Here is a 26,862-nt window from a genome sequence, read left to right on the forward strand (position 1 = left end):
ATTATGACAATGTGATCAACATGATGTACAATGTTATAGTTAATCATGTGGTAATTTTAGGTGCTATCTTTCTGTATAAAAGAATATATAAAAGAAACGCGTGGCTGACTGACTGATACGGATTTGGTACGGATATCGTTCTGGGGTCAAAGGAACGGATAAGACGGAGTTTGGTGAAATTCGTACGTTTAGGTTTTACAGGGTAATATATAATACGAAATGGTGAATTTTTGTTCAACGCGAACGGAAAGGGCTTGAAGTAAGAGGTTGGGTGCAAATTAAGGAGAGTCTCGAAAAAAACAAGGTCAGAAGAAAACAGTTTTGCAAAATCGTATGTCTGGTGCCGCAATTGATACTATTTCATATTTTCTTTACGGATTGAGAAATTTGAAATGTAGGTTTTAGTACCAAAAAGTGCAAAATAGTCTATCTTTTTGTACAGTGAACAGTTAGGATTAAGAAATTTTGGTAAACATTATCGTAGTTAAAAAAAGTGTATGCTGTAATAAATCGTACAAAAAGTGGAAGAGAATGCCCTGTTGTTTGTAGCTGGTTCTATTTGGTACTTTGGAGCTACGGCTCCAAAATTTGGGATAAAGGTACACCTTTACAGTAAATGTTGAGCGACTAGAAGATTTTTTTTGAAGTTGGTACATTTAGGTACTTAGTGGTACAAAGAGGTACATTTTATCTTAAAATTGGAATATAGATACATCTTGCTATTATATATTGAGCTACTTGTAGATTTTTCCAACATTTTCATAAATGGGTACTAAAATGTACAATATGGTCCTTCTTTACGGATTGAGCTAGCTACTGTTTCAAATTTTATGGAAATCGAAAAATAAATAAATAAATATTCCCTAAAAAATTAATTTGTTACGTCAAAATTGCTCTAGATATGAGTTAATCGGATTAAAATTGCATTTTGCATAAAAATCCGGACTCTACTAATAACATAGCCATCAGTTTTATCTGCAATATTTCCCTTCTGAGCCTTATCTGTGTCATATGTCATATCTTTTATTTCATGATTAGAGAAAACAGCAAATTAGGAAGCATTATAACGGAGGCCACCGTGGCACAGTGGTTAACATGTCCGCCTGGTTATCCCCCTGCCATGTTATAACTTCTATAGCAAGCGGTGTCGCTATGCGGCACGTCGTTCGGACTCGGCATAAAAAAGAAGGCTCATTATCAGTGAACTTAAACTACAATCGTACTACACTCATTTATATGAGAGAAGTATCCCCTGTTCTTTAATGGAATGTTCATGGGAAATTTTGTAGTAGTAGGAAGCATTACAACACCTGAGCAATATTTCCATATCATTTATGGTAAAATCGTTGGTTACATTTAGTTTTTCCGTAGCATTATCCGATGTTTTTATTGGTTTTAGATTCGGCGTGCCTCCCGTTTGTTTGGGTATTGTAGATCTGTTTTCAAATTCCTGCAATTTTGTTGTATTGTATCGGCTATAGGCCCATTAAAACACAGATATTTAATGTTTTTTCTTTTATTTCTTTCCAATATTTCGGTAGACTCCGTCTACCATTTTCAAGGCTAGATGGATTTAAACGAAAAAACAGAAAAACACAAATTTCAACAAAAACGAATCACACAATAAAAAAATACAATAAGAATCTTTAACTTACTTTTATGTTCATTGAGTTGTTACACGAACTATTGTCTGTTGGCAACTGAATGTTCTCTTCTGATGTGCTTGTTGACTGTATAGCGACATACCTTCGCGCAGCTATCTGTCTTTTTTGAAATGCATTCGCTCGTCAGGTGGTAAGTCGATGATATACAACATCTCGAGAGTGAATATTCGTCTATAGTTGTTCTCTTGATCTAAGATGTCCACGTCATTGAAGTTTGGCTTATGACCAGTCAATGCACAGTGTGCTGCTAGAGCAGTTTTTTGGTTTATTGATTGGTTTATCCTTGGCCTTTTGGTCAGATTTATGTGCAGATAACCTAGTTTTCAATTTCGTAATGGTAGTACCAATATATGTCATCTAGGATATATCTGACTTGTCGCCATTACATTTAATTTTATATACCACATTTGATTTTTCCTCATTTTTAATTTTACATTTTATTAATAATTCATTTACAAATTATATTTTATGAAAATCTAAGGAATGGGCTATGGGTTTAGGCCGTAATACCAAGACAGACATCTGGCCAATCTTAGATTTGGCCAGGTTTAAACTTAGACCGCATAAAGAGCAATATGCGTATAGAACATCTATCATCGACTGAAGTTTCCCCGGTGAGTCCGAAAGCAGAACCATATCGTCTGTGTACATGAGCACTCTAATCTCGACCTCACCAATACGTACACCAGTGGGTAGAACCTCAGGTAAATCATTCAAATACTAAGCGATCAGTATTGGGCTCAGTAAACAGCCTTGTCGGACTCCCTGAGTAAGCTTAAAAGGTGTAGATAGGGTTGAAACATCCCATACTTGACTTGTGGTGTCACAATAAATCAGATGCAGAATATTCATAATCCTTGTAGAGAGACCCAATGTGGCCAATTTACAAAACAGGGAGTTTCGCGGTACCACATCAAAAGCGGCGGAGAAATCAACGAAGAATGCGAACGTTTTTTAACTTCTCTTCCAGTTCAAGTAAACTATGCTTGTAAGGTTAAATATATTATCAGTCGTCGAGTAGCCCCGTCTAAATCCGATGTATGTTATCTGTCATTTCTATATCTGAGTAGAGATATTTATCGATATTGGCATTTAAATCCTCATATTGCACCCTGGTGCATTGGATGTGTCGGACAGATGGATTTTACTATCGTCTTTAAGATCAATTTTCATAAAATGATCTCTTAATTCGAAAACTTAATGTTTGTAAAGCCATTCTAAAAAATATTTGTCGAATTACCCAAGCATTGTAATTGGCCTTATAAATAACGGCAAGTTTTTTAAAACTCATTAAAGGTCGTGGTCCAGTACTTTTCCAATAACTAATAACTTGCACTTGCTAGTATCAGCAACATAAGCACACAGTAATGTAATTAGTGTCTCCTTTGTCCACACTTCTAAAATAGGACAGCTTCATCTCCATTAGAAAATTGTTTTATTGCTTAATATACCCTTCACTGAAAAAAAATCGTTAAAAAATTTTCAATTAAAAATTTAATTGAAAATAAAACCTTTTTTTTAATTAATTGCTTTAAAAATAATTTAATAATTAAATATCCATTTTTCAATTACAATCGTGATTGAAAGTTTTGCAATTTTCAATTTGAAAGAAATTTTAATCTCAATCGTGATTGAATTATTTTAATTTTTAATTAAAAAATTAATTGGATCAATTATTTTTGAATTGTATCGAAAAATTTTTGAATTAGAAACTACCAATTTCTAATTCAAACATTTTTCCTATGCAAATTAACAAATTTGCCCATGAACATTCCATTAAGGAATATAAAAACTTCTCTCTCAAGAAGTGTCGCTCTGCGGCACGCCGTTCGGACTCAGCTATAAAAAGGAGGTCCCTTATCATTGGGCTTAAAATTTGAATCGGACTGCACTCATTGATATGTGAGAAGTTTGCCCCTGTTCCTTAGTTTTCCCCTGTTATACCCTATGCCCCTTCTTTTATAATATCTGCAATGTAGCCATCAATTGGTTTTACTTAAGCACCATATTCCATATCGTCCCTGCGATATAACTAGAAGGAGATTTCAAAGGTCCATGCGTCCCACATTTCTGTAAATTTATAGCAGCCGGTTTTACAAAATTAATTTAAAAAATTTCAATCATTTTTTAATTGGATCAATTAAAAATCTAATTGAAAATTTCGAAAATTTTTTAATTAATTTTAATTAAAAAATTAATTGGATCAATTAATTTCGTGTTTGAAACCTATTTAAATTTTTTTTGTTATAAGTGTATGTCAAACGTAGCATGGGGCGGATTAATATCCGCAACCTCATTTCAACCCAGTCTTTTGCTTGAAATATTATATTTTAAATAAATTTATTTAAGATACGTTGATCGCGAACTATGTATTTAACTTGCAACTTTACTAATTCGTATAAAACTACTCAATTTTACTAATTTTAATAAAAAAAACGTTTTTAAATTTTCTAATTCAACTTTAAAAATAATCATAACAAAAAATCTATATGATTTATCTCTGCAATATAAAGATTAAAAAGTGTTTTCTACGTTGGGCGCCATCTATTTAACACAATTTTATGTTAAGAATTCCAAAAAAAAATACCTTTTAGAAATGTGGTTTCCTGAAATGATAAAAAAGGTTAATATTTAAAATGGTTGAATAAAAAAAAAAAATCATATATGCTTCGGGCGCCAATTATATAATATAAGTTAAAATTGCGAAATTTTTGAAATTCAAATAATATAAATTATTTTTTTTAAAATATTTATTAAAAAAAAAATTATATATGTTATTTCACTTTTAATGTATCTCCAAATTTTTCAATATATTTTAAGAGTTCGGCATACTGTTCTGAATGTGCTACGCCCTATCCCAATTGCCCCATGAAAAACCTTTAAAACCTTAATATTCCAAAACTTTAATTTCCATAAAATTGTTTAAAATATCTTTGCTAAACAAGGACATTCAGAATAAGAATTTTAGTTTTTTAACAACCCAAACATAATAAAAATTTAAAATAATATTTAAAACCAAAAATCCATAAACTTAACAAGCAAAAAAAAAAAAACTAAAAACAAAAAAAAACACACACAAATAAAAAAAATTAATTTAAACAAAATGCAGATTATATATTATATACTTTATAGAAATTTAAACCCAAACAACAAAAAAAATATAAAAATAATAATAATATTATTATTAAAGATCATAAAGAAGAACAACAAACAAGAAAAATGCAAAAATGATGAATAAAGTTATAAAAAATAAACTTTTAAAAATATTACAAAAATTTAAGGATTTTTTATTTATAGCAGTTATAAAATAGAGGTAATACCTAGGAAGGCCTTATTTTGTATGAAAAAAATTTCAGTGAATATTTTTTTAACTAAAATTATATAAATACTAATGGAAGTATATACTTAGTATAGTATATATATACTTAGTATTAGTATATACACAGAAAAAAATAAAAATCGGTTTCAATCACTAAATTAATTGATGCAATTGATTTTTAATTGAAACCGGTTCAATCACGACAATGATAATATCAATGACAGTTTTTGAAAAAGGTGATTGAAAAATTCGATTTAAAAAATTGCATATTCAATTAAAAAATGATCGAAAATATTTGGAATTTCCATTAAATTTTTAAATTGATCCAATTAAAAAAATTATTAAAAATTTCAATTAATTCATTCAAATAGAAAATAATTGAAATTTCCGAAACATCCATTTAATTTTTTAATTGGATCAATTAAAAATTTAATTGTAAATATGCAAATCCCGTCTTTTGTATTTCTTTATTCGCTTTGTATTTCATTATTCAAAAAAAGGACAGAATCAAAATTTAAACAAACAAATTTGCGTTGCTGCCTAATGTAGTAAAATATGCTAATGATGATATGAGCACAAACAACTAAACCAATGAAGACGGTTCTCCCAAACCCCCACCATTGTTAGTGCCTAATGGTACAGACATAAGCAAAATGATAAAAAAACATTTCTAAAATCATATGCGTAAAACGATTTTAACTATAAATCTTTAAAGGACGATCAAATCATGCGTGATAAGTTCGGCTGGAGCGAAGCATATTATATACCCTCCACCATGGATCTCAATTGTCGAATTCTTTGCGCGGTATCTCTTTTTAGGCAAACAAAGAAAAATTGTTAATAACTGTTACGCTATTGGAGCTATATCAAATTATAGTCCGCTCGGACCATGAATGAATTTAATGCTGAACATTGTAGAAGTCATTGTACAGTATTTCAGGCTCAAGAAGCAAAACCAGGAGATCGGTTTATATGGGAGTTGTTTCAAGCTATAGATCGATTCAGAAGTCATGGGAGAATCCGCTGTACAAAACTTCTGCTAAATCGGATAATAATTGCGCCCTCTAGCTGCTCATGAAGTCAAGATACAAGATCGGTTTATATGGCAGCTATACCAGGTTATGCACCGATTTGGAAATCGGTGCATATGGCAGCTATACCAGGTTATGCATCATGTTGGAAATGATACCAAAATACGTTATTAGTGTGCTTCCGACAGACAGACGGACGGACATGGCTAGATCGACTTAAAATGTCTTGACGATCAAGAACATATATACTTTATGGGGTCTTAGACGCCCCCATCCTATAGTGGAGGGTATAAAATGAAAATTCATATAGGAAATTTATAAACAAATTCGATGAGATGGCAATACAATATCCCACATACCAAATCAAACAGCAACGCTCATTTAGAGTCGTAATAAAAGGAATTAATTATAGCTATCCTATATCGGATATTAAAGCAGCTCTTCTATCATTAGGACATGACGTTAGATATATCACCAACATAAAATGTCGAATTACAAAACAAACACTGTCAATGTTTTTTGTCGATCTTCACCCAAAATCGAATAATAAAGATATTTATAATATTCGCCATATTGACCAAGCAAATGTTCAAAGTGAACCGCCCCAAAAAAATGCTGACTTGGTACAATGTCATCGTTGTCAAATGTTTGGCCATACAAACGGCTACTGTAAAAGGTCTTTTCGATGTGTAAAATGCGGATTGGATCACTCCACGGCTGAATGCACATTATGATTTTTTCAAAACTTTGGCTACGCGATTTATAGTTGGAGGAGATTATAATGTCAAACATCCTTGGTGGGCATCTAGGATAGTCAGCCCAAAAGGCCAAGAACTTTATAACTGCATCCGAAAATACAATTACTCCGTCATATCAACAGGAACTCCAACATATTGGCCCATTGATCCTCAAAAAATTCAAATTCGGCACGGACATTGAGTGGTTGAATAAATATAAGTCATTGTTGAATTTTGTATTTCAAATTTCAACAAAATCGAGCAATATATAATGTTTTTATGAGCATCAGACTCTTAATCTGCATATCGGTCTATATGACAGCTATATCTAAATATAGTCCGATCTTTACCATATTTGGGTCATTGGATCACTTTCAAATAAATTTCTGCGAAATCGGATAAAAAATAAAGTTTTATGGGCTTCATACTCTTTATCAGGTCATCGGCCTATATGGCAGCTATATCTAAATATAGTCCGATCTGAACCATATTTGGGTGTATTTGGGTCCTATGGTGGGAGGCCTAAAACTACCCCCTGATTCAAATTTCAGCGAAATCGGATAAAAAATAAAACTTTTATGGCCTTTAAACCCTTTAACGGGAGATCGGTCTACATGACAGCTATATCCAAATATAGTCCGATCTCAATCATATTAAGCTGGGATATCGGGAGGCTCAAAACAACTCTCTGTATCAAATTTCAGCGAAATCGGGTAATAAATAAATCATTTATGAGCTTCAGACCCTTTATCGGTAGATCGGTATGGCAGCTATATCTAAATATAGTCCGATCTGAACCATATTTGAGTCCTATGTTGGGAGGCCTAAAATTACTCATTGATTAAAATTTCAGCGAAAACGGTTAAAAAATAATGCTTTTATGAGCTTCAAACCCATTATTTGGAGATCGGTCTACATGACAGCTATATCCAAATATATTCCGATCTCAACCATATTAAGCTGAGATATCGAAAGGCTCAAAACAACTCTCTGTATTAAATTTCAGCGAAATCGGGTAATAAATAAATCTTTTATGAGCTTCAGACCCTTTATCGGTAGATCGGTATATCAGCTATATCTAAATATAGTCCGATCTGAACCATATTTGGGAGGCCTAAAACTACTCATACCAAATATAGTCCGAGCTTAAAAATATTCAGCAGGTATATCTGTTCGTTTGTTTGTTTGTTTGTTTGTTTGTTTGTTTGTTTGTTTGTTTGTTTGTTTGTTTGTTTGTTTGTTTGTTTGTTTGTTTGTTTGTTTGTTTGTTTGTTTGTTTGTTTGTTTGTTTGTTTGTTTGTTTGTTTGTTTGTTTGTTTGTTTGTTTGTTTGTTTGTTTGTTTGTTTGTTTGTTTGTTTGTTTGTTTGTTTGTTTGTTTGTTTGTTTGTTTGTTTGTGTGTTTGTTATACCCTCCACCATAAGATGGGGGGTATACTAATTTCGTCATTCTGTTTGTAACTACTCGAAATATTCGTCTGAGACCCCATAAAGTATATATATTCTTGATCGTCGTGACATTTTATGTCGATCTAGCCATGTCCGTCCGTCTGTCCGTCCGTCCGTCCGTCCGTCCGTCTGTCTGTCGAAAGCACGCTAACTTCCGAAGGAGTAAAGCTAGCCGCTTGAAATTTTGCACAAATACTTCTTATTAGTGTAGGTCGGTTGGTATTGTAAATGGGCCATATCGGTCCATGTTTTGATATAGCTGCCATATAAACCGATCTTGGGTCTTGACTTCTTGAGCCTCTAGAGTGCGCATTTCTTATCCGATTGGGATGAAATTTTGCACGACGTGTTTCGTTGTGATATCTAACAACTGTGCCAAGTATGGTTCAAATCGGTCCATAACCTGATATAGCTGCCATATAAACCGATCTTGGGTCTTGACTTCTTGAGCCTCCAGCGTGCGCAATTCTTATCCGATCACAATGAAATTTTGCACAACTTGTTTTGTTATGATATCCAACAACTGTGCCAAGTATGGTTGAAGTCGGTCCATAACCTGATATAGCTGCCATATAAACCGATCTGGGGTCTTGACTTCTTGAGCCTCTAGAGTGCGCAATTCTTATCCGATTGGGATGAAATTTTGCACGACGTGTTTTGTTATTATATCCAAAATCGAATAATAAAGATATTTATAATATTCGCCATATTGACCAAGCAAATGTTCAAAGTGAACCGCCCCAAAAAAATGCTGACTTGGTACAATGTCATCGTTGTCAAATGTTTGGCCATACAAACGGCTACTGTAAAAGGTCTTTTCGATGTGTAAAATGCGGATTGGATCACTCCACGGCTGAATGCACATTATGATTTTTTCAAAACTTTGGCTACGCGATTTATAGTTGGAGGAGATTATAATGTCAAACATCCTTAGAGTGCGCAATTCTTATCCGATTGGGATGAAATTTTGCACGACGTGTTTTGTTATTATATCCAACAACTGTGCCAAGTATGGTTCAAATCGGTCCATAACCTGATATAGCTGCCATATAAACCGATCTTGGGTCTTGACTTCTTGAGCCTCTAGAGTGCGCAATTCTCATCCGATTGAAATGAAATTTTGCACGACGTTTTTCGTTATGATATCTAACAACTGTGCTAAGTATGGTTGAAATCGGTCCATAACCTGATATAGCTGTCATATAAACAGATCTGGGGATTTGACTTCTTGAGCTTCTAGAGGCCGCAACTCCTATCCGATTTGGCTGAAATTTTGAATGACGTATTTTATTTTTACTTTCAACAACTGTGTCAAATAAGGTTCAAATCGGTTCATAACCTGATATAGCTGCCATATAAACCTATTTGGGATCTTGACTTCTTGACCCCTAGAGGTCGCAATTATTATCCGATATGCCTGAAATTTTGTACGACGGATCCTCTCATGACCATCAACAAACGTGTTTATTATGGTCTGAATCGGTCTATAGCCCGATACAGATCCCATATAAATCGCTCTCTCTATTTAACTTCGTGAGCCCCAATGGGCGCAATTCTTATACGAATTGGCTGAAATTTTACACAGGTCTCCAACATATAATTTAATTGTGGTCCGAACCGGACCATATCTTGATATCGTTTTAATAGCAGAGCAACTCTTTTCTTATATCCTTTTTTGCCTAAGAAGAGATTCCGGGAAAAGAACTCGACAAATGCGATCCATGGTGGAGGGTATATAAGATTCGGCCCGGCCGAACTTAGCACGCTTTTACTTGTTTGTTTGTTTGTTTGTTTGTTTGTTTGTTTGTTTGTTTGTTTGTTTGTTTGTTTGTTTGTTTGTTTGTTTGTTTGTTTGTTTGTTTGTTTGTTTGTTTGTTTGTTTGTTTGTTTGTTTGTTTGTTTGTTTGTTTGTTTGTTTGTTTGTTTGTTTGTTTGTTTGTTTGTTTGTTTGTTTGTTTGTTTGTTTGTTTGTTTGTTTGTTTGTTTGTTTGTTTGCTTGTTTGTTTGTTTGTTTGTTTGTTTGTTTGTTTGTTTGTTTGTTTGTTTGTTTGTTTGTTTGTTTGTTTGTTTGTTTGTTTGTTTGTTTGTTTGTTTGTTTGTTTGTTTGTTTGTTTGTTTGTTTGTTTGTTTGTTTGTTTGTTTGTTTGTTTGTTTGTTTGTTTGTTTGTTTGTTTGTTTGTTTGTTTGTTTGTTTGTTTGTTTGTTTGTTTGTTTGTTTGTTTGTTTGTTTGTTTGTTTGTTTGTTTGTTTGTTTGTTTGTTTGTTTGTTTGTTTGTTTGTTTGTTTGTTTGTTTGTTTGTTTGTTTGTTTGTTTGTTTGTTTGTTTGTTTGTTTGTTTGTTTGTTTGTTTGTTTGTTTGTTTGTTTGTTTGTTTGTTTGTTTGTTTGTTTGTTTGTTTGTTTGTCTGTCTGTTTGTTTGTTTCGTAAAAATGTAAGACGATCTAGCCATGAACGTCCGTCTGTCTGTTGAAATCACGCTACAGTCTTTAAAAATAGAGATATTGAGCTGAAACTTTGCATAGATTCTTTTCTGGTCCATAGGCAGATTAAGTTTGAAGACGGGCTATATTGGACTATATCTTGATATAGCCCTCATATAGACCGATCCGCCGATTTAAAGTCTTAGGCCCATAAAAGCCATATTTATTATCCCATTTTGCTGAAATTTAGGACAGTGAGTTGTATTAGGCCACTCGACATCCTTCTTCAAGTTACCCTTGATCGGTCCAGATTTGGATATAGCTGCCATATAGACCGATCTTTGGATTTAAGGTCTCGGACCAATAAAAGGCGCATTTATTGTCTGATTTTGCCAAAATTTGTGACAGTGAGTTGTGTTGGGTCACTCGACACCCTTTCTCAATTTGGCCCAGATTGGTAAAGATTTGCTTATAGCTGCCATATAGACCGATCTCTCGATTTTAGATCTTGGGCCCATTAAAGACGCATTTATTGTCCGATTTATCCGAAATTTAGGACAGACAATTTGGCCCACATCGTTCCAGATTTGGATATAGCTGCCATATAGACCCATCTCTCGTTTTAAGGTTTTAGGCCCATTAAAGGCGCATTTATTGTCTGATTTCGCCGAAATTTGACACAGTGCTTTATGTTAGCCTTTTCGACATTCGTGGTTCAGACCGGTTTTTAATTGGATAAAGCTACCAAAAAGACCAATATTTTGTTCTATAAAGTTGAACAATGACTTTTACTTATTCGACATTTTTCGATATAGCTGTTATGGGGGCACAAATTATGCATTTTTCTCCGGATTATGACGAAAGGTGGTTTACATACATACCCGAGGTGGTGGGTATCCAAAGTTCGGCGCGACGAACTTAAGGCCTTTTTACTTGTTTTTTTTTTTAATTATATTATTTGCAATTTTCTTCCATGTGACTTTCGAACGTGCCTTTTCTTCACTAAAACGTGTATTGCCAGATAACCGCAACCGAAATAACCATGACACTTAGGACACTTGTAACACCAACTTCTTCACTTTTAGCTAAATCAATCGAAAATCTGCAATTATTTGAAGACGATGAATGAATATACATACATATAAATATATAGTATAGTATATAGTGTACATACATATAAGTATATATTCTCCTTACCTAATGTTGTTTTCAGTTTAATTCATTTAATTCGTTACTTGCTCCCCTGTTCTTAAAGAAATGTTCATGGGAAAGTCTACATTTACTTTCTCACTTACAAATAAACATGTTATATTGTCTCTTAACTTTAGATTTTCAGATTAGTTAATGTAGTTTGTTACTTTCCCACTTACAAATAAACAAGAACTTGTAAACAGAAATATAACATCTATTTGGCATTAACATCAAGAAGTCTTGCGCATATGTATTTCAAATATCAATGAAATTGAAAAAGTACGTAATTACGTAAAATGGCACCCAAATCCCAAAATAGAGACGTCTTATACAAGCCACAATTCAAAATTTCAGGAAAATCGGGTTACAAAAGCGCCTTTGGAAAAAGACCCTAAATCGGACCATCGGTTTACATGCCAGCTTTTTTTTATTATGGTTAGATTGTGTCTGTTCATGAACTTAAACTGCGTAAAACCGAAAATATGGGGTCTGTGCAAAATGGCAGTCCAACATTGTAAAGGATAAAGGGATGATACTACCTATGGACAAACACAGACATCGTTAATTCATGTTATAATTTTACGACGATCTAATATATATACTTTATAGGGCCAGAAATGTATATTTCGATCTGTGCTTTTACTATTTTGAAGTTAGCAATTCAGCAAGTCAAATCCGGAGATCGGTTTATAAGGGAGCTATATCAGGTTATAGACCGATTTGAACCGTACTTGGCGCAGTTGTTTAAAGGCATAACAAAACACTATATGGTCAATTTCACCCAAGTCGGACAAAAATTGCGACTTGTAAGGGCTCAAGAAATCAAATCGGGAGATTGGTATATATGGGAGTTATATCAGGTTATGAACCGATTCGGACCGTATTTGGCACAGTTTTGAACAGAACACCATGTGCAAAATTTCAGCCAAATCGGATTAAAATTGGGGCTTGTAAGGGTTCTAGAAATCAAATCGGGAGATGGATTTATATGGGAGCTATATCTAAATCTGAACCGATATGGCCCGTTTGCAATTCCTACATCAATACAAAGTATCTGTACAAAATTTCAAGATTTTAGCTTGACGTGTTCGACAGCTATCGTGATTTCGACAGACGGACGGACATGGCTAGATGGACTTAGAACGTCAAAACGAGCAAGACGATCAAATTAAATTTATAGCAAAGCGAAATGAAATAAATATACACATATTAAAAGCTAAGACTGCCGAAAGCTATATACGTGCATTATGCCATAGTTACCTTCATCGGATAGGAAATCATGCATATTTGCATATTTATTTCATTTTGCAAACGACACAAACTGCATGCCATTGAGAGCAGAATTCTGCTTGCGGCATATTCATAGATAATTCTCATTTATGTGTATTCACAAGTGCCGCCAACCAGTCTATATGCGAAGGCCAAATTCTTTATATATATATATATATGTTTGTATGTGTATTATTTGAATATTCAAACCCACCAAAAGATAAACATCAAGTATTTAAGGTTTGTGTCTATGCTATGTAATTAGTTACTAAACAAACTAAACACGCCGATAGACCCTTAGGGGTTTGTCCATACTAAAACAAATCGATAACAAACTTATAGAGCACAACCGTGTTTATGCTAAAGTGAATACACACTTAGATAAATTTTATGTATAGAATTTAGGAAGTATGAAAGTTGGTGGCGCTTGTTAATATAGACAAATGAGAATTATCTAAGAACATGCCACTAGCAGAATTCTGCTCCAAATGGTATGCAACCATAGTTTCCAGTGAAGGAAACTATGGCGTAATGCAAGTAAGTAGGATTTCATTCTTTCATTCTTTTTTTTTGCTTTATATAAGCTTGACATATGCTTGATATGTCAAGTATATGTCTATGTTTGTACTTAGTTGCCTAGCAATTTACTTATATAGTCACGACCACAATATGAGTGTCTTCTTCTTTAGTTTGTGTCTTAGCTAGTGTATGTACTGACAACCAACTTAACCCATTAATGTCCATAAGCAACTTTAGTTGCCAGCTGACTTCTGCCACTTTGTTGTACTCTGTGATAGAAGTGGGAATAGGAAATAGAAAAGTAAATGTACTATCATTAAGTAGACACATTTTTAATGTTCGTCTATTTCGTATCAATTGCATTTTGCGTTTGCATTTTATAAGCTGCTGAATTTCAACCTGTTTCAAAAATCTCACTTTATGTGAGACTGCTGTTTTAAAATGCTGGTTTTTCTTTTATAGTAAATAATTTTATAACAAAGTGTCTTTACAGCTTTATGCTTAGAGAAATAATGTATTTTTAGTGGTGGCAACTTTCGTTGCCAGTGGGCACTTATATAAAGTATTTTGTTATCGGAAATTTGTTTTCTGTGATTGTTAAATTTGCGATCTATGAACTATTCACGTTTTCATGTCTTAGATCATTCAAAAAAGCGGACTCTCACGCTTGGTGAAATATTTAATGAATTGGAACGTTTGGAAAGTGATATTGATTCTGATAAATCCGATGTTGAAGTGCTTGGAGATCCACAGAGATTGCGTGGTCGTATTATGAGAACGGAAGCAGAAAATCGTATAGATGTTGATGAAACCAAATATGCAGAAACTAATGAGCCGCAATCCAAAAAGCGCAAGGTTATAAAACTAAAACGGGAAAAAACTCTACCAACATTTACCATATCATATCCCAATTTAATTCCTGGCCCTTCTTATTTCAATTCAACGGAAGAAATTACCCAGCCTATAGAATCGTTTTTTGTTTTTTTTTTCTCAACAGAGTTTATTAATAAAATCTTGACAACAAAAACTACATCATATATTTTCTCTCGATCACTACCAGTTCAAAACATTTGTTGGAATTTTGCTTTTTAGGAAATACCATTCACTGCCTTCGCGTCGCATGTACTGGAAAGAAGATGACGACTGTATTTGTCTAATAATAGTGACTTCAATGAGGAGAAACACATTTGAAGACATTTAGTGGAATCTACATTGTTCTGATAGCTCTAAGATAGATGAAACTTCTTAAAATTTTTGACATTTTGAATAAAAATTTCAAAAAAGTAGCCCATAATGCATTTCTAAGCATTGACGAGAGTATGTTCTCGTACTATGGTAAACATGGAGCTAAACAATCTATTCGGGGCAAGCCAAAAGGTTTGGGTATAAGTTGTGGTGCATTGCGGATAACAACGGTTAAAGATTCATACCGAGCCTTACTGTGGATCCTCCACGAAAATACCAACTCGTGGATTCTGGCAAGGCGGCGAGTCTAGCTGCGGGAACATAGTTATTCTTTGATAATCAATTCACAAGCGCTAGCTTGCTTAAGGAACTTGAGAAGGTCGGATAAATGTAAAAATACTTTTCCCTGTAACACAATAAAATAAATTCATGGGCGGTGTAGATTTATGTGACAAATTTTTATCAAATTACCGCAACACCATACCAACAAAAAGGAAGTGGTGGCCATTTTTCTCATGGACTATATTTGTTGTGTTCAAGGATGCATATGACTTCGAATGGGTTATAATATCCTTTATTTAGAATTTAAAAGACAATGTGCCATGTTCCTTCTAAAATCATACGAAACATTGCCAGCCAATCCAGCCGGCCCATCATCTTCTAGCCAAAAAAAAAATGCTGCAGACAACATTCGCTTTGACAAAAAGAACCATTATTTTGGGTTGCCCAAAAAGTAATTGCGGATTTTTTAAAAGAAAGTAAATGCATTTTTAATAAAACTTAGAATGAACTTTAATCAAATATACTTTTTTTACACTCTTTTTCTAAAGCAAGCTAAAAGTAACAGCTGGTAACTGACAGAAGAAAGAATGCAATTACAGAGTCACAAGCCGTTGAAAAAATTTGTCAACGCCGACTATATGAAAAATCCGCAATTACTTTTTGGGCAACCCAATAATAATAAAAGGGGAACCGAAATACCACACTCAGAAAAATGGTGAGCATAAAATAAAATAAACAAGTAAAAAGGCATTAAGTTCGGCGGGACCGAATTATGTAAACCCAATTTCGTCACAATCCGATGAAAATTGGATAACGTATGCACCTAAATTCGGCACGGACTTTAAGTGGTCTTATAAATATAAGTCACTGTTGAATTTTGTATTTCAAATATCAACAAAATCGGGTAATAAATAGGGCTTTTATGAGCTTCAGACCCTTAACCGGCATATTGGTTTATATGACAGCTATATCTAAATACAGTCCTATTTTTACCACATTTGGGTCGAATGGCGGGTGGCCTAAAACTACGCACTGTTTCAAATACCAGCGTAATCGGGTAATAAATAGTGCTTTTATGGGCTTCAGACCCTTTATCGGGAGATCGGTCTATATGGCAGCTATATCTGAATATAATCCGATCTGAACCATATTTGGGTCCTATGTTAGGAGGCCTAAAATTACTCACTGTTTCAAATTTCAGCGAAATGGGTTAAAAAATTAAGCTTTTATGGGCTCCATACCCTTTATCGGCAGATCGGTCTATATGGGTCAGATGTCGGAAGGCCTAAAACTACTCACTCTTTCAAATTTTAGCAAAATCGGATAAAAAATTATATTGTTATGGGCATTATGCCCTTTATCGGAAAATCGGTGTATATAGCAACTATATCCAAATATGGTCCGATTTGGCTCGTTCAAGAACTTAACTAGCGTGCATCAAAAAGACGTATCTGTGCCAAATTTCAGCTCAATATCTCAATTTTTGAAGCCTGTAGAGTGATTATAACAGACGGACGGACAGACACACTTGTGTCTGGTATCTTGTGACTCTGTTACTTTTGCTTGCTTTAGAAAAAAAGTGTAAAAAAAGTATATTTGATTAAAGTTCACTCTAAGTTTTATTAAAAATGCATTTACTTTCTTTTAAAAAATCCGCAATTACTTTTTGGGCAACCCAATAGTTTAGGAATTTCCCAAATTTGTGTAGTGTTGTATAAAATTAATTCAAATATAAGTTGTAAACTAAGGTTGACAGATTTTTAAACAAAGATAATTAACTCCATTAACTTCTCGGTAATACAAGCCTAGCATTTAAACAAGTTGTTTGTCAGTTGTGCAATCATCAATCGATTAAAAACCTAGAATATCATAATAAAGGGTGATTTTTTTGAGGTTAGGATTTTCATGCATTAGTATTTGACAGATCACGTGGGATTTCAGACATGGTGTCAAAGAGAAAGATGCTCAGTATGCTTTGACATTTCATCATGAATAGACTAACTAACGAGCAACGCTTACAAATCATTGAATTTTATTACCAAAATCAGTGTTCGGTTCGAAATGTGTTCATTCACCGTTCAGCGCAAACATTTTCTATCATGCGAGTCACTTAATCTGCACTCAAGGAAGTTGAAAACAAACTCAGGCGATATCAAGTTTTACGCTAAATATAAGAAAATGTGGTGCCACTTGGCGATATACACCCATGAGTGACTAAAAAGGAATTAAAAAAAGTTTAAGATTCGATTATCAACGTCATTAATATAAATAAATAATTTTTTTGCCTAATGTTTTTTTACCAGCTAGATTGAGCCTTATTTTTATTTCTCTTTCTAATTTATGTCTTTTTCAAATCGAGATTAGTAGTCGAAGATTTTATTTGCAAAGATTTTCCCTAAATGGGATTTGAACAGCCAACCTTACGATTGTGAGGTGTATGCTTTCCCTCTGTGCTAAGCGCCTTTCTTCATTACAGAAGGCTAAGTAAACATACATTCACTTGTGTGGGGTTTTTTGATTAGCGACCAAAACAACAACAAAAATCAATTTTTAAAATTGAAACAATAACAGTTGCGTATGCGAAACTAATTAGCGAAACATGAATGACAGAATTCCGATAGTAATGTATTTTTTTGTTTTAAATCATGAAATCTCTACAAACTATCATACAAAAAGAACCTAAATAGTGACTATTCTGGGAGGGAGTGAGAAAGTCACTTCAAAATGTTTTGAGGTTGTGCACTAATAAACAGGCAACAGTTAAAAAATACGCAGACTTCATTCCGAACACAAGCACACAAGCTAATGCTACGCTCAGTGTGATATACATATGTACGTATTCTGCAAATGCATGCACGAACATGAAAAATTATATTGCTGGCGCAGACAAAGATGCCTGGTGCAAATATTTTTATCAGTTTAGACTGATTTTGGCCGTACTTAGCACAGTTGTTGGAAGTCAAAAATTGCGGCGTGCAAAGGTTCAGAAAATCAAATCGGGAGATCGGTTTATGTGGAAGCTATATCAGGTTATAGACCGATTAAGACCGTTGTTAACATAGTTGTTGAAAGTCATAACGGAACACAGCATGCAAAATTTCAGCCAAATCAGATGAAAATTGCGGCTTCCAGGGTCTCAAAAAGTCAAATCTGGAGATGGGTTTATATGGGAGCTATATCGTAATCTGAATCGATATGACCCATTTGCAATCCCCAACGATCGAGCTAGATCGATTCAGAACGACGAAACGATCAAGAATATATATACTTTATGGGGACTTAAACGAATATTTCGAGGCGTTACAAACGGAATGATTAGATAAGTATACCCCCATCCTATGTTGGTGGGTATAAAAAAAAAAACAAAAAATTAGTCTGTTAATTTACCCACCACCGATGAATGGGGGTATATTCATTTTGTCATTCCGTTTGCAGCACATCGAAATATCAATTTCCGACACTATATATTTTATATTTATATATTCTTGATCGTCGTAAAAATCTAAGAGATAAGAGATATTGAGCTGAAACTTTGCACAGGTTCTTTTTTTGTCGGACTATATCTTGATATAGCCCCCATATAGACCGATCCGCCGATTTAGGGTCTTTGGTGCATAAAAGCCACATTTATTATCCGATTTTGCTGAAATTTAAGACAGTGAATTGTGTTAGGCCTTTCGACATCCTTCGTCAATTTGGTCCAGATCGGTCCAGATTTGGATATAGCTGCGATATAGACCGATCTCTCGGTTTTAGGTTTTGGGGCCAGAAAAAGCGCATTTATTGTTCGATGTCGCCGCAATTCGGGACAGTGAGTTGTGTTGAGCCCTTCGACATCCTTCTTCAATTTCACTCAGATCGGTCCAGATTTGGATATAGCTGCCATATAGACCGATCTCTCGATTTAATATTTTGGACCCATAAAAGGAGCATTTATTGTTATATGATGCCGAAATTTGGGACAGAGAGTTAAGTTAACCCCCTCCACATATTTCCGCAATTTAGTCTAGATCGATCAAGATTTGGATATAGCTGCCATATAGACCGAATTCTCGATTTAAAGTCTTGGCTCCAAAAAAGGCGCATTTATAATCCGATTTAACTGAAATTTTACACATTGACTAATGTTAGGCTTTTCGACATCCATGTTGTATATGGTTCAGATCAGTTTTTTTAGATATACATAGCTACTAAAAAGACCAATATTTTGTTATACATAATTGAACGATGACTTGTACTTATTAGTATTTGGTTCAAATCGGATCATATTTCGATATAACTGCTATGGGACATAAGGTATGCAATTTTCACTGGATTTTGATGAAAGGTGGTTTACATATGTACCCGAGGTGGTGAGTATCCAAAGTTCGGCTCGGTCGAACTTAACGCCTTTTTACTTGTTTTTCTATAGGCAGGTTAAGTTGGAAGATGGGCTATATCGGACTATATATCGATTTAGCCTCCATATAAACCGATCCGCCGATTTTGCTGAAATTTGGGACAGTGAGTTGTGTTATCTCCCTCGACATCTTTCTGCAATTTAGCCCAGTTTGGTCCAGATTTGGATATAGTTGCCATATAGACCGATCTCTCGATTTAAGGTCTTGAGCCCATAAATGATGCATTTATTGTCCGATTTTGCCGAAATTTGGGATAGTGAGTTGTGTTAGGCCCTTCAACATTCAACAACATTTGGCCCAGATCGGTTCAGCTGCCATATAGACCAATCTCTCTATTTAAAGTCTTGGCCCATAAAAGGCGCATTTATAATCCGATTTCGCCGAAAGGCTTTTCGACATCCGTGTCATATATGGTTCAGATCGGTCTATATTTCGATATAGCTACTAAAAATACCGATATTTTGTTCTACAAAATTGAACAATTACTTGTACTTATTAGACCACTCAATGTCCGGGGCAAACGGAACATATTTCGATATAGCTGCTATGGGGGCATAAATTATGCATTTTTCATCGGATTATGACGAATGGCGGTTTACATATATACCTGACGTGGTGTGTATCCAGAGTTCGGCCCGGCCGAGCTTAACGCCTTTTAACTTGTTTTCTTTTTTATTTAATTAATATGGTCCTTTCCCTTTGCTGATTTTTTACAATTGGGAATTGGGAAAAAACACAATTTTATTATAAAAATGCATTGTTTATATACAATTAAAATAATTATTTCGGGCGGATTAGTTAAAACCAAACCGAATAAAAGTAGAGATTTTTCTATAAATTTGTGCAGATGTATTAACACACAGGAAAATTTCCAACATTTTATTCCATCAATTATTTTGAGTTCAGTTAAAATGGAATACATAATGGTATCGAATAAAGAATAGATTATTTCCATTCAGTTAGCGTTGAACCATCACGAAGTTCATATGAAGTAATTAAGATACACATTAACTAAAAACAAATAAAAATGTCTTTAGCACTATATGAAGTTCAACTTTATTCGAAAGTAGTTTATTTTAACTCAACCATTGGTTAACTTTTTTTCAGTGCACCGATGAAAAGAGTGTAATGGCCGGAATATTTTTATATGCAAAAAGTATAATATTTCCCCTTACCCTAACGAATGCTTTTCGAATTACCATAAGAAATAACATAATAATGTATGTAATTCTTATACTTGCAATGAATTAAACTTTGTGTTCATCATTACACTGAATATGTGTATTTTCAATATAGGTTATATGTGCCCAAGGCAACTTAAGTTGCCAGCCGAAAACTCCTGCCTCCCCTCGTTATCTGGTGATGTGCATTAGCATTACTTCATACAATGAGGCTCTTCTTCCCTACAGAAGCAACTTAAGGTTTGAAGGCAGCATCTCTGAATCGTGTGCCATATATAGGGAAGCCAGCCAGTAATGAGACTTTATTTCAAGGCTGGCTACTACTGAATCTTCAGTGCTGATCGATGGAAGAAGAAAAACCTTTAGACTACTCTTTGCAAGAATACAAGCTCTGTGTCTCTCATTCTCCGCACCCTTGAGTAGTTTAAATCTCTGAATTCTTAGTCCACGAACCATTCCTCCACACACCCATGGTTCCTGAATAAGAACCACGTGAAATCCCCATGCCATCTTTAGGAACCGGCCCATAGGCAGAATTCAGAACTTCCAGCACCGTTGTATTAGCCTCGTCTTCTGATTCCGCCAGGAGTTCATCCTCACAAGATTCGTTAGATCCTATAATGAAGAGCTTCCGTAGGCATCCAGGAGCAAGTAAGAAAGCAGTGGAACCACTGTTCCTCAGGACACTGGACACTTGCGGTGTGGACGATTCCTCCATTGATGCTTCACGAGCTGCTGATATCGAAGTTCTTTTTGAGTTCCGTCCTTCCCTGCTGGCGCACACCTTGAGCCCAGTCCAACCGGATGACCCTCCCACACAGGGCTTGTCGGGTCCCGTTTCGATGCCGATTTCGATTTCGATTTTCAGTCTCCTGCAATCCGCCAGACTTTGGCGATGTGGTCGATAGTTCATCAGGCAAGTGTTCAGCAACAACTGCTAAGTAGTCTCCTGATTCCGCAACCCCACCTCTTCTATAGACCTTCAGTTTCAACTTGTTGAATCCGTAGGATTTCAGACTAGTTGAGGTCTGCAAGACAGCCGGAGTTTAGTACTAGTACTGCATATCTCCGGTCACCATCAGCCTCATTCAATCTACCAATCATGCAGTCGGTGGTTGATAGATTGGGATTACATTTTCTTAGTCTTCCAAGTATGGATTCAGGATCTGAGGGAATCCTTGATATCCAAGCATACGCCATTGGTCAAGAAGGAATATCTTCCTTCTTGACTAAATCAAGTGCTGCAACTGACCAGATCTCACCAATCTTTTTTCGCGCACAACGATACATTTCAATTGAGCGTTGATCGCCGAAGGCAATTAGTCTGTATGGGCCCCGATACCAGCCTGCATCGTCACAAACTGGAGGAGACCTAGGAAATTTCACAGGAACATCGGAGTATACCAATGATTATCCCACTCCAATTATTCCTAGGTATGCAGCCCTGTTCTTCTCCTTTGTCGACAACTGCCTTCACCAAACTGTCCCTAACGACATTAGGAATGGTTCTTGGTCCCATCTTACTATTGCCCGCCCTAGTTCTTTTTGGCATGGGAAACTGCACCGCTGTCAGCCAAAGGGCTGCAGTCACCTGGAGGGCGGTGACTGCAGCCCTTTGGCTGACAGCGGTGCAGTTTCCGAAGACGTGTAGTCTTTGGGGCAGCCTGTGCAGCGAATCCACGAGCCCCATTTAGGGAGTCTCTCTCCCTATTGGTGATAGTCTTAGGGTCATCCGCACCAATTCTCTCAATAAACCTGAGAGCGATGCGCCTTCTATTGTTCCAACCTCTTAATGAGTAAGTTTGCCGGGAAAGGCCGATGGCCTAGGCTAATTATAGGCATGCGAAGATAGAATAGGTTCAGCCTTGTCCTTAGGACTCGAACCAGGTGTCTTCGTCAAAAGCCCCTGCCGTCCAGTCGGCTAGTGGAGTCTGGAGCTACCGCTCCATCAGTCGAGGTTTCAGTAGCAGACAACATGCTACGGCCTGATATCACCACCGCAACTGTTGGGTCTTTGGAGTCCATTCTAAGCCTACTCCCGGGCTCTAGATTTGCTGCTCAACTGGAAACAGACGCAGATCATCAACCGCCTAATGGATAGCACTATCGTAGCTATCCTTGAGTGACTTAAATTTGTCTTCCAAAAATAAAGACCTATTACGAGTTACAGAAAAATTCTTGCGGAGGAAATAACAAAACATCAGCTCCACTCAACGGTTCAAACAAGAATCGTTATGCTATAAAAAGAACAGAAAAATTACTAATGGGAGTTGTTGTTTTCGCACATTCAAAATACCTACTTTGGGATGGATATTTCTTTATCAGGTAACAAATATCTGATAATAATTCTTGATGTGTTTCCTTGTATCTTATGCAGCCATTTGTCTCTTTCTCTAATGATTTTTATAATTGGACATACCAGCATTTTTGTACCTAAGAGTTGCTATTCTGTTCGGCTTTTTACAGATCGACTTAAAATGACATAACGATCAAGAATACATTGTACATACTTTATGTATAGTTTATATGGGGGAAAACGAATATAGTGTGTCAAAATGTGTTCATACGAGTGACGAGCAAGCAATTGTAATATGTGCAAGACCTTGGACTTGCTTGGGACTATTTTGTTGTGCATGTACACAGTAATGTGCAATAGTGTGGGTATTTTTGCCCATCACTAATCTGTACGTTCAAATACTCACCCTTTCTTACTAGTAGTAGAGACACAGAAAAATTATTGGTCCAGTAAACGAATAATCGTTTGCGGCTATCACTAAACACTTTTGTCATTAAAGAGTTTATGGTTTTATAACAAAGTAAAGGTCCCTTTATCATAGGCGAAGTTGCTAAAGGGTTTACCATAAACAACAAAGTTGGTTACGTTCAATATTGCTTTGTTTATGGCTTAAGTTTGATAAGTTGAAGCGAAACGCTACGCATTTACAATAAAACAAAAGCTACGTAATAAAAGTATTTTGTTTGTCGTAAAAATTTTCCGAGCGTTTTATTTTCTTGCGTGTAGAAGCAAAAATTTTGATTAGATAAAGTGTTATGTTTTTCTGTAAGATAGTTTTATATAAATTTTAAATTTTTTATAATATCTTTTTTTATATTAATGTTTTTCCGCAAAACTCTCTTACTGCGATTTAAAATTAATTAATTGCTATGATTTTGTGAAATGTAATTTAATATTAAATTTTTTTTATAGTTAGTAACTAAATTACGGTTTTGTGAAAATCCCCTATCTTATAGTGTCGAAACATAACGACTACACTTGCCACCCTTTTAAATTAGGGAGCTAACCAATATGGCCTCAAATTAATGATGGTAAAGGTGGCGGTGTAGGAATGTTAGCTGCTTGAGGTCTTTGAATACATTCCACAGCTCTTCGTTTAGAATATTTGATATTTTTGTGACCTTGAAAATTGGAGTATGGACGTTTCATGCCACTGGCGCTATATACAGTTGTATTTTTCTCTCTTCTATCTTCGGTGATGTTGTGTTCAATTAGACGACCCTTTTCCAATAGGTCACGGAATGACTTAATGTCATGGCGTGATATATGCTTGCGATATTTGATGTTCACAAATGTATCGATGGGTGTATTCTCATCCTGGTTCTTTTCGAAAATCTCCATATAGATTTGATATGCAGGTTTAGTAGGTGAAAAATGTCCACGAATCAAATTAAGAGCATCTGCCCAAGTCTTGGCCTCTTTACGCACTCCCTGCCACCAGATTGAGGCAAGTCCAAAGAAAAGTAATGAAATACCCTTTAAGGCATCTTCGTCACTAATGCACTCGATTTCTTCATATGTCACAATGGAGGTGATGAACTCTTCAACGACATCATGGTTACGTGTGCCACCAAAATTTGAGGGACAATTGCCAAAACTGGCTTTTGACTTGGGCGTTATGGTCTCGGCAGGCGCAGCAGAATTGACAGCGGCAGAAACGCTAACAGCTTCAATGATTTGCTGCAGTTGTTTGCTGGACATTTGTACAATTTTGTTTCTGACGTATTCAATTTAGTCTTTGTTTTAATTTAAAATATGTATGTATGTATATGTTATTTCATCAGAAAGTTGTGCATCAAACTAAAGCATTTCACATGCCGGTTGGCTTATACACATACCTAATGCCGGCATATAAATCAAATGAGCGAGTAGCCGCAGCCCTCAGCTAGGTGTACTCAATGACGATGTCGTCTGTTAAATGAGAGAATAACCATTGCAATTACAACTACCCAGCAAACCAAATGTCTGATGTCAGACAAATCTCAACAAATTCTGAATCCTTCCGACAAGATCTTGCCGAGATCGTTCGAAATTCTGTTCGACATTTTGAGGAAATTTTTGTTCCGACAGTTTGGAAAGAATTCTGAACGAAGTCTGACCGTCTTTTCGTATGCTTTTTTATACCCACCACCATAGGATGGGGGGTATATGATTCTAGTCATTCCGTTTGTAACACTTCGAAATATTGGTCTAAAACACTATAAAGTATATATATTCTTGATCGTCTCGACGTTCGGAGTCGATCTAGCCATGTCCATCAGTCCGTTTGTTGAAATCACGATAGCGGTCGAACGCGTAAAGCTAGCCGCTTGAAATTTTGCACAGATACTTAATATTGATGTAGATCGTTGGGGATTGCAAACGGGCCATATCAGTTCAGATTTAAATATAGCTTTCACATAAACCGATTTGATCTCTTGAGCACCTGGAAGACGCCATTTTTATACCCACCACCATAGAATAGGGGTATACTAACCTAGTCATTCCGTTTGTAACACCTTGAGCTAATGATCTGCGACCCCATAAAGTATATATATTCTGGAACGTCTCGACATTCTGACCCCATCTAACCATGACCGTCCGTCTGTCGAAATCACGATGTTATGTTATGACTTTCAGCAACTGTGCCAAGTACGGTTTAAATCGGTCCATAACCTGATATAGCTCCCTTATAAACCGATTTCCTGATTTGACTTGCGCCTTGTAAGGACTTCTTTTGTCAGATTTGGCGGAAATTTTGCATGCGGTATTCTGTTACAAATTCCAACAACTGTGCCAAGTGAGGCCCGAATCCGTCTATTAACTGATATAGCTCCCATATAAACCGGTCTCTCGATAATCCGTGTTCGATTCCTAGAAGCTTTTATTTTTTGCTGGTTCGACAGAAGTTTATTATGTAGAATAAAATTATGCCCTTCAACTAAATTTATTTTTTATAAATTTTTAGCAGAACTTATGGTGGTCAGTTCCCAAGATTCGGCCCGGCCGAACCTAACACGCTTTTACTTGACTTTTTTTAATTTTTCTTCCGGTTTGGAAGGAGTTTTGAACTATTTCTGCACTGTTTGTCTGTAGGAATTTTTGTTCCGACAGTTCTGAAAGAATTCTAAACAATGTCTGAACATTCTGTCGTATGGATTTTTATACCTACCCATCTAGTCATTCCGCTTGTAAAACCTCGGATATATATACAGCGGTCAAAAAAAGTATTCATCATTAGCAAAATTGATAATAAATTCACTTATTTTGGGTAATTGAAGAAAATTTAAAGTAAACAAATAATGCAGTTTTATGCAATAGTTTATTTTTCGTAATATGTTTTAAAATAAATTCAAAAAATAAATTTAATTAGCGCAAAAAATGCAATTTTATATAATAACACCAAAAACAGAACAAAAAAAGTATTCATCATTGATGTGCTATCATCAAAGTCAAATTCAAATATTATTTGGGAATCCCCCTTTTCTGTTTTATTTAGTAAAGGAGGCTTTGCCCTTGACAGCAAATATTTAATTTCATTGAAAATATAGTTTTTGTCAAAATGGGTCGTAAGCAAAACGAGGTTTCTGATGAGGTAAAAGTTTTGATAATAAAACACCACAGGAATGGTTTAACTCAAAAAACTATCAGTGAAATATTAAATAGACCACGATCTACTATACAATCCATCATCAGAAAGTGGACAGAAACGAAAACTGTTGACAATAAACCAAGATCTGGTCGACCAAAAGCACTTTCAGTTGGAGATGTGCGTTGGCTAGTGCGGCAAGTTCAGAAAACTCCGAAGACAAATGCGACCATTCTTCGTAAAAACACTATGGAATATTTAGGGAAGGAAGTTACTACACAAACAATTCGAAATACACTCAAAAGGCATAGTTACAGAGGAAGAACTGCACGTAAGTAGCCCTTTATAAATAA

At 35.3% G+C, this 26,862-nt stretch overlaps 1 protein-coding gene across 1 annotated transcript; it reads right to left on the minus strand.

The window, feature by feature from the left end:
• Positions 1-23,876: 23,876 nt before the first annotated feature.
• On the minus strand, positions 23,877-25,507 carry LOC106082499 (activity-regulated cytoskeleton associated protein 1-like). The gene is made up of 2 exons (XM_059364468.1): positions 25,503-25,507; positions 23,877-24,658 (listed from the first exon to the last, which is right to left on the minus strand). Exons 1-2 carry the CDS (start codon positions 25,505-25,507, stop codon positions 23,959-23,961), a joined length of 705 nt encoding a protein of 234 aa, XP_059220451.1. The 3' UTR covers positions 23,877-23,958.
• Between the last annotated feature and the right edge of the window lie 1,355 nt (positions 25,508-26,862).

The sequence above is a fragment of the Stomoxys calcitrans genome, chromosome 1 (genome assembly GCF_963082655.1).
Source record: "Stomoxys calcitrans chromosome 1, idStoCalc2.1, whole genome shotgun sequence".
Lineage (NCBI taxonomy): Eukaryota > Metazoa > Arthropoda > Insecta > Diptera > Muscidae > Stomoxys > Stomoxys calcitrans.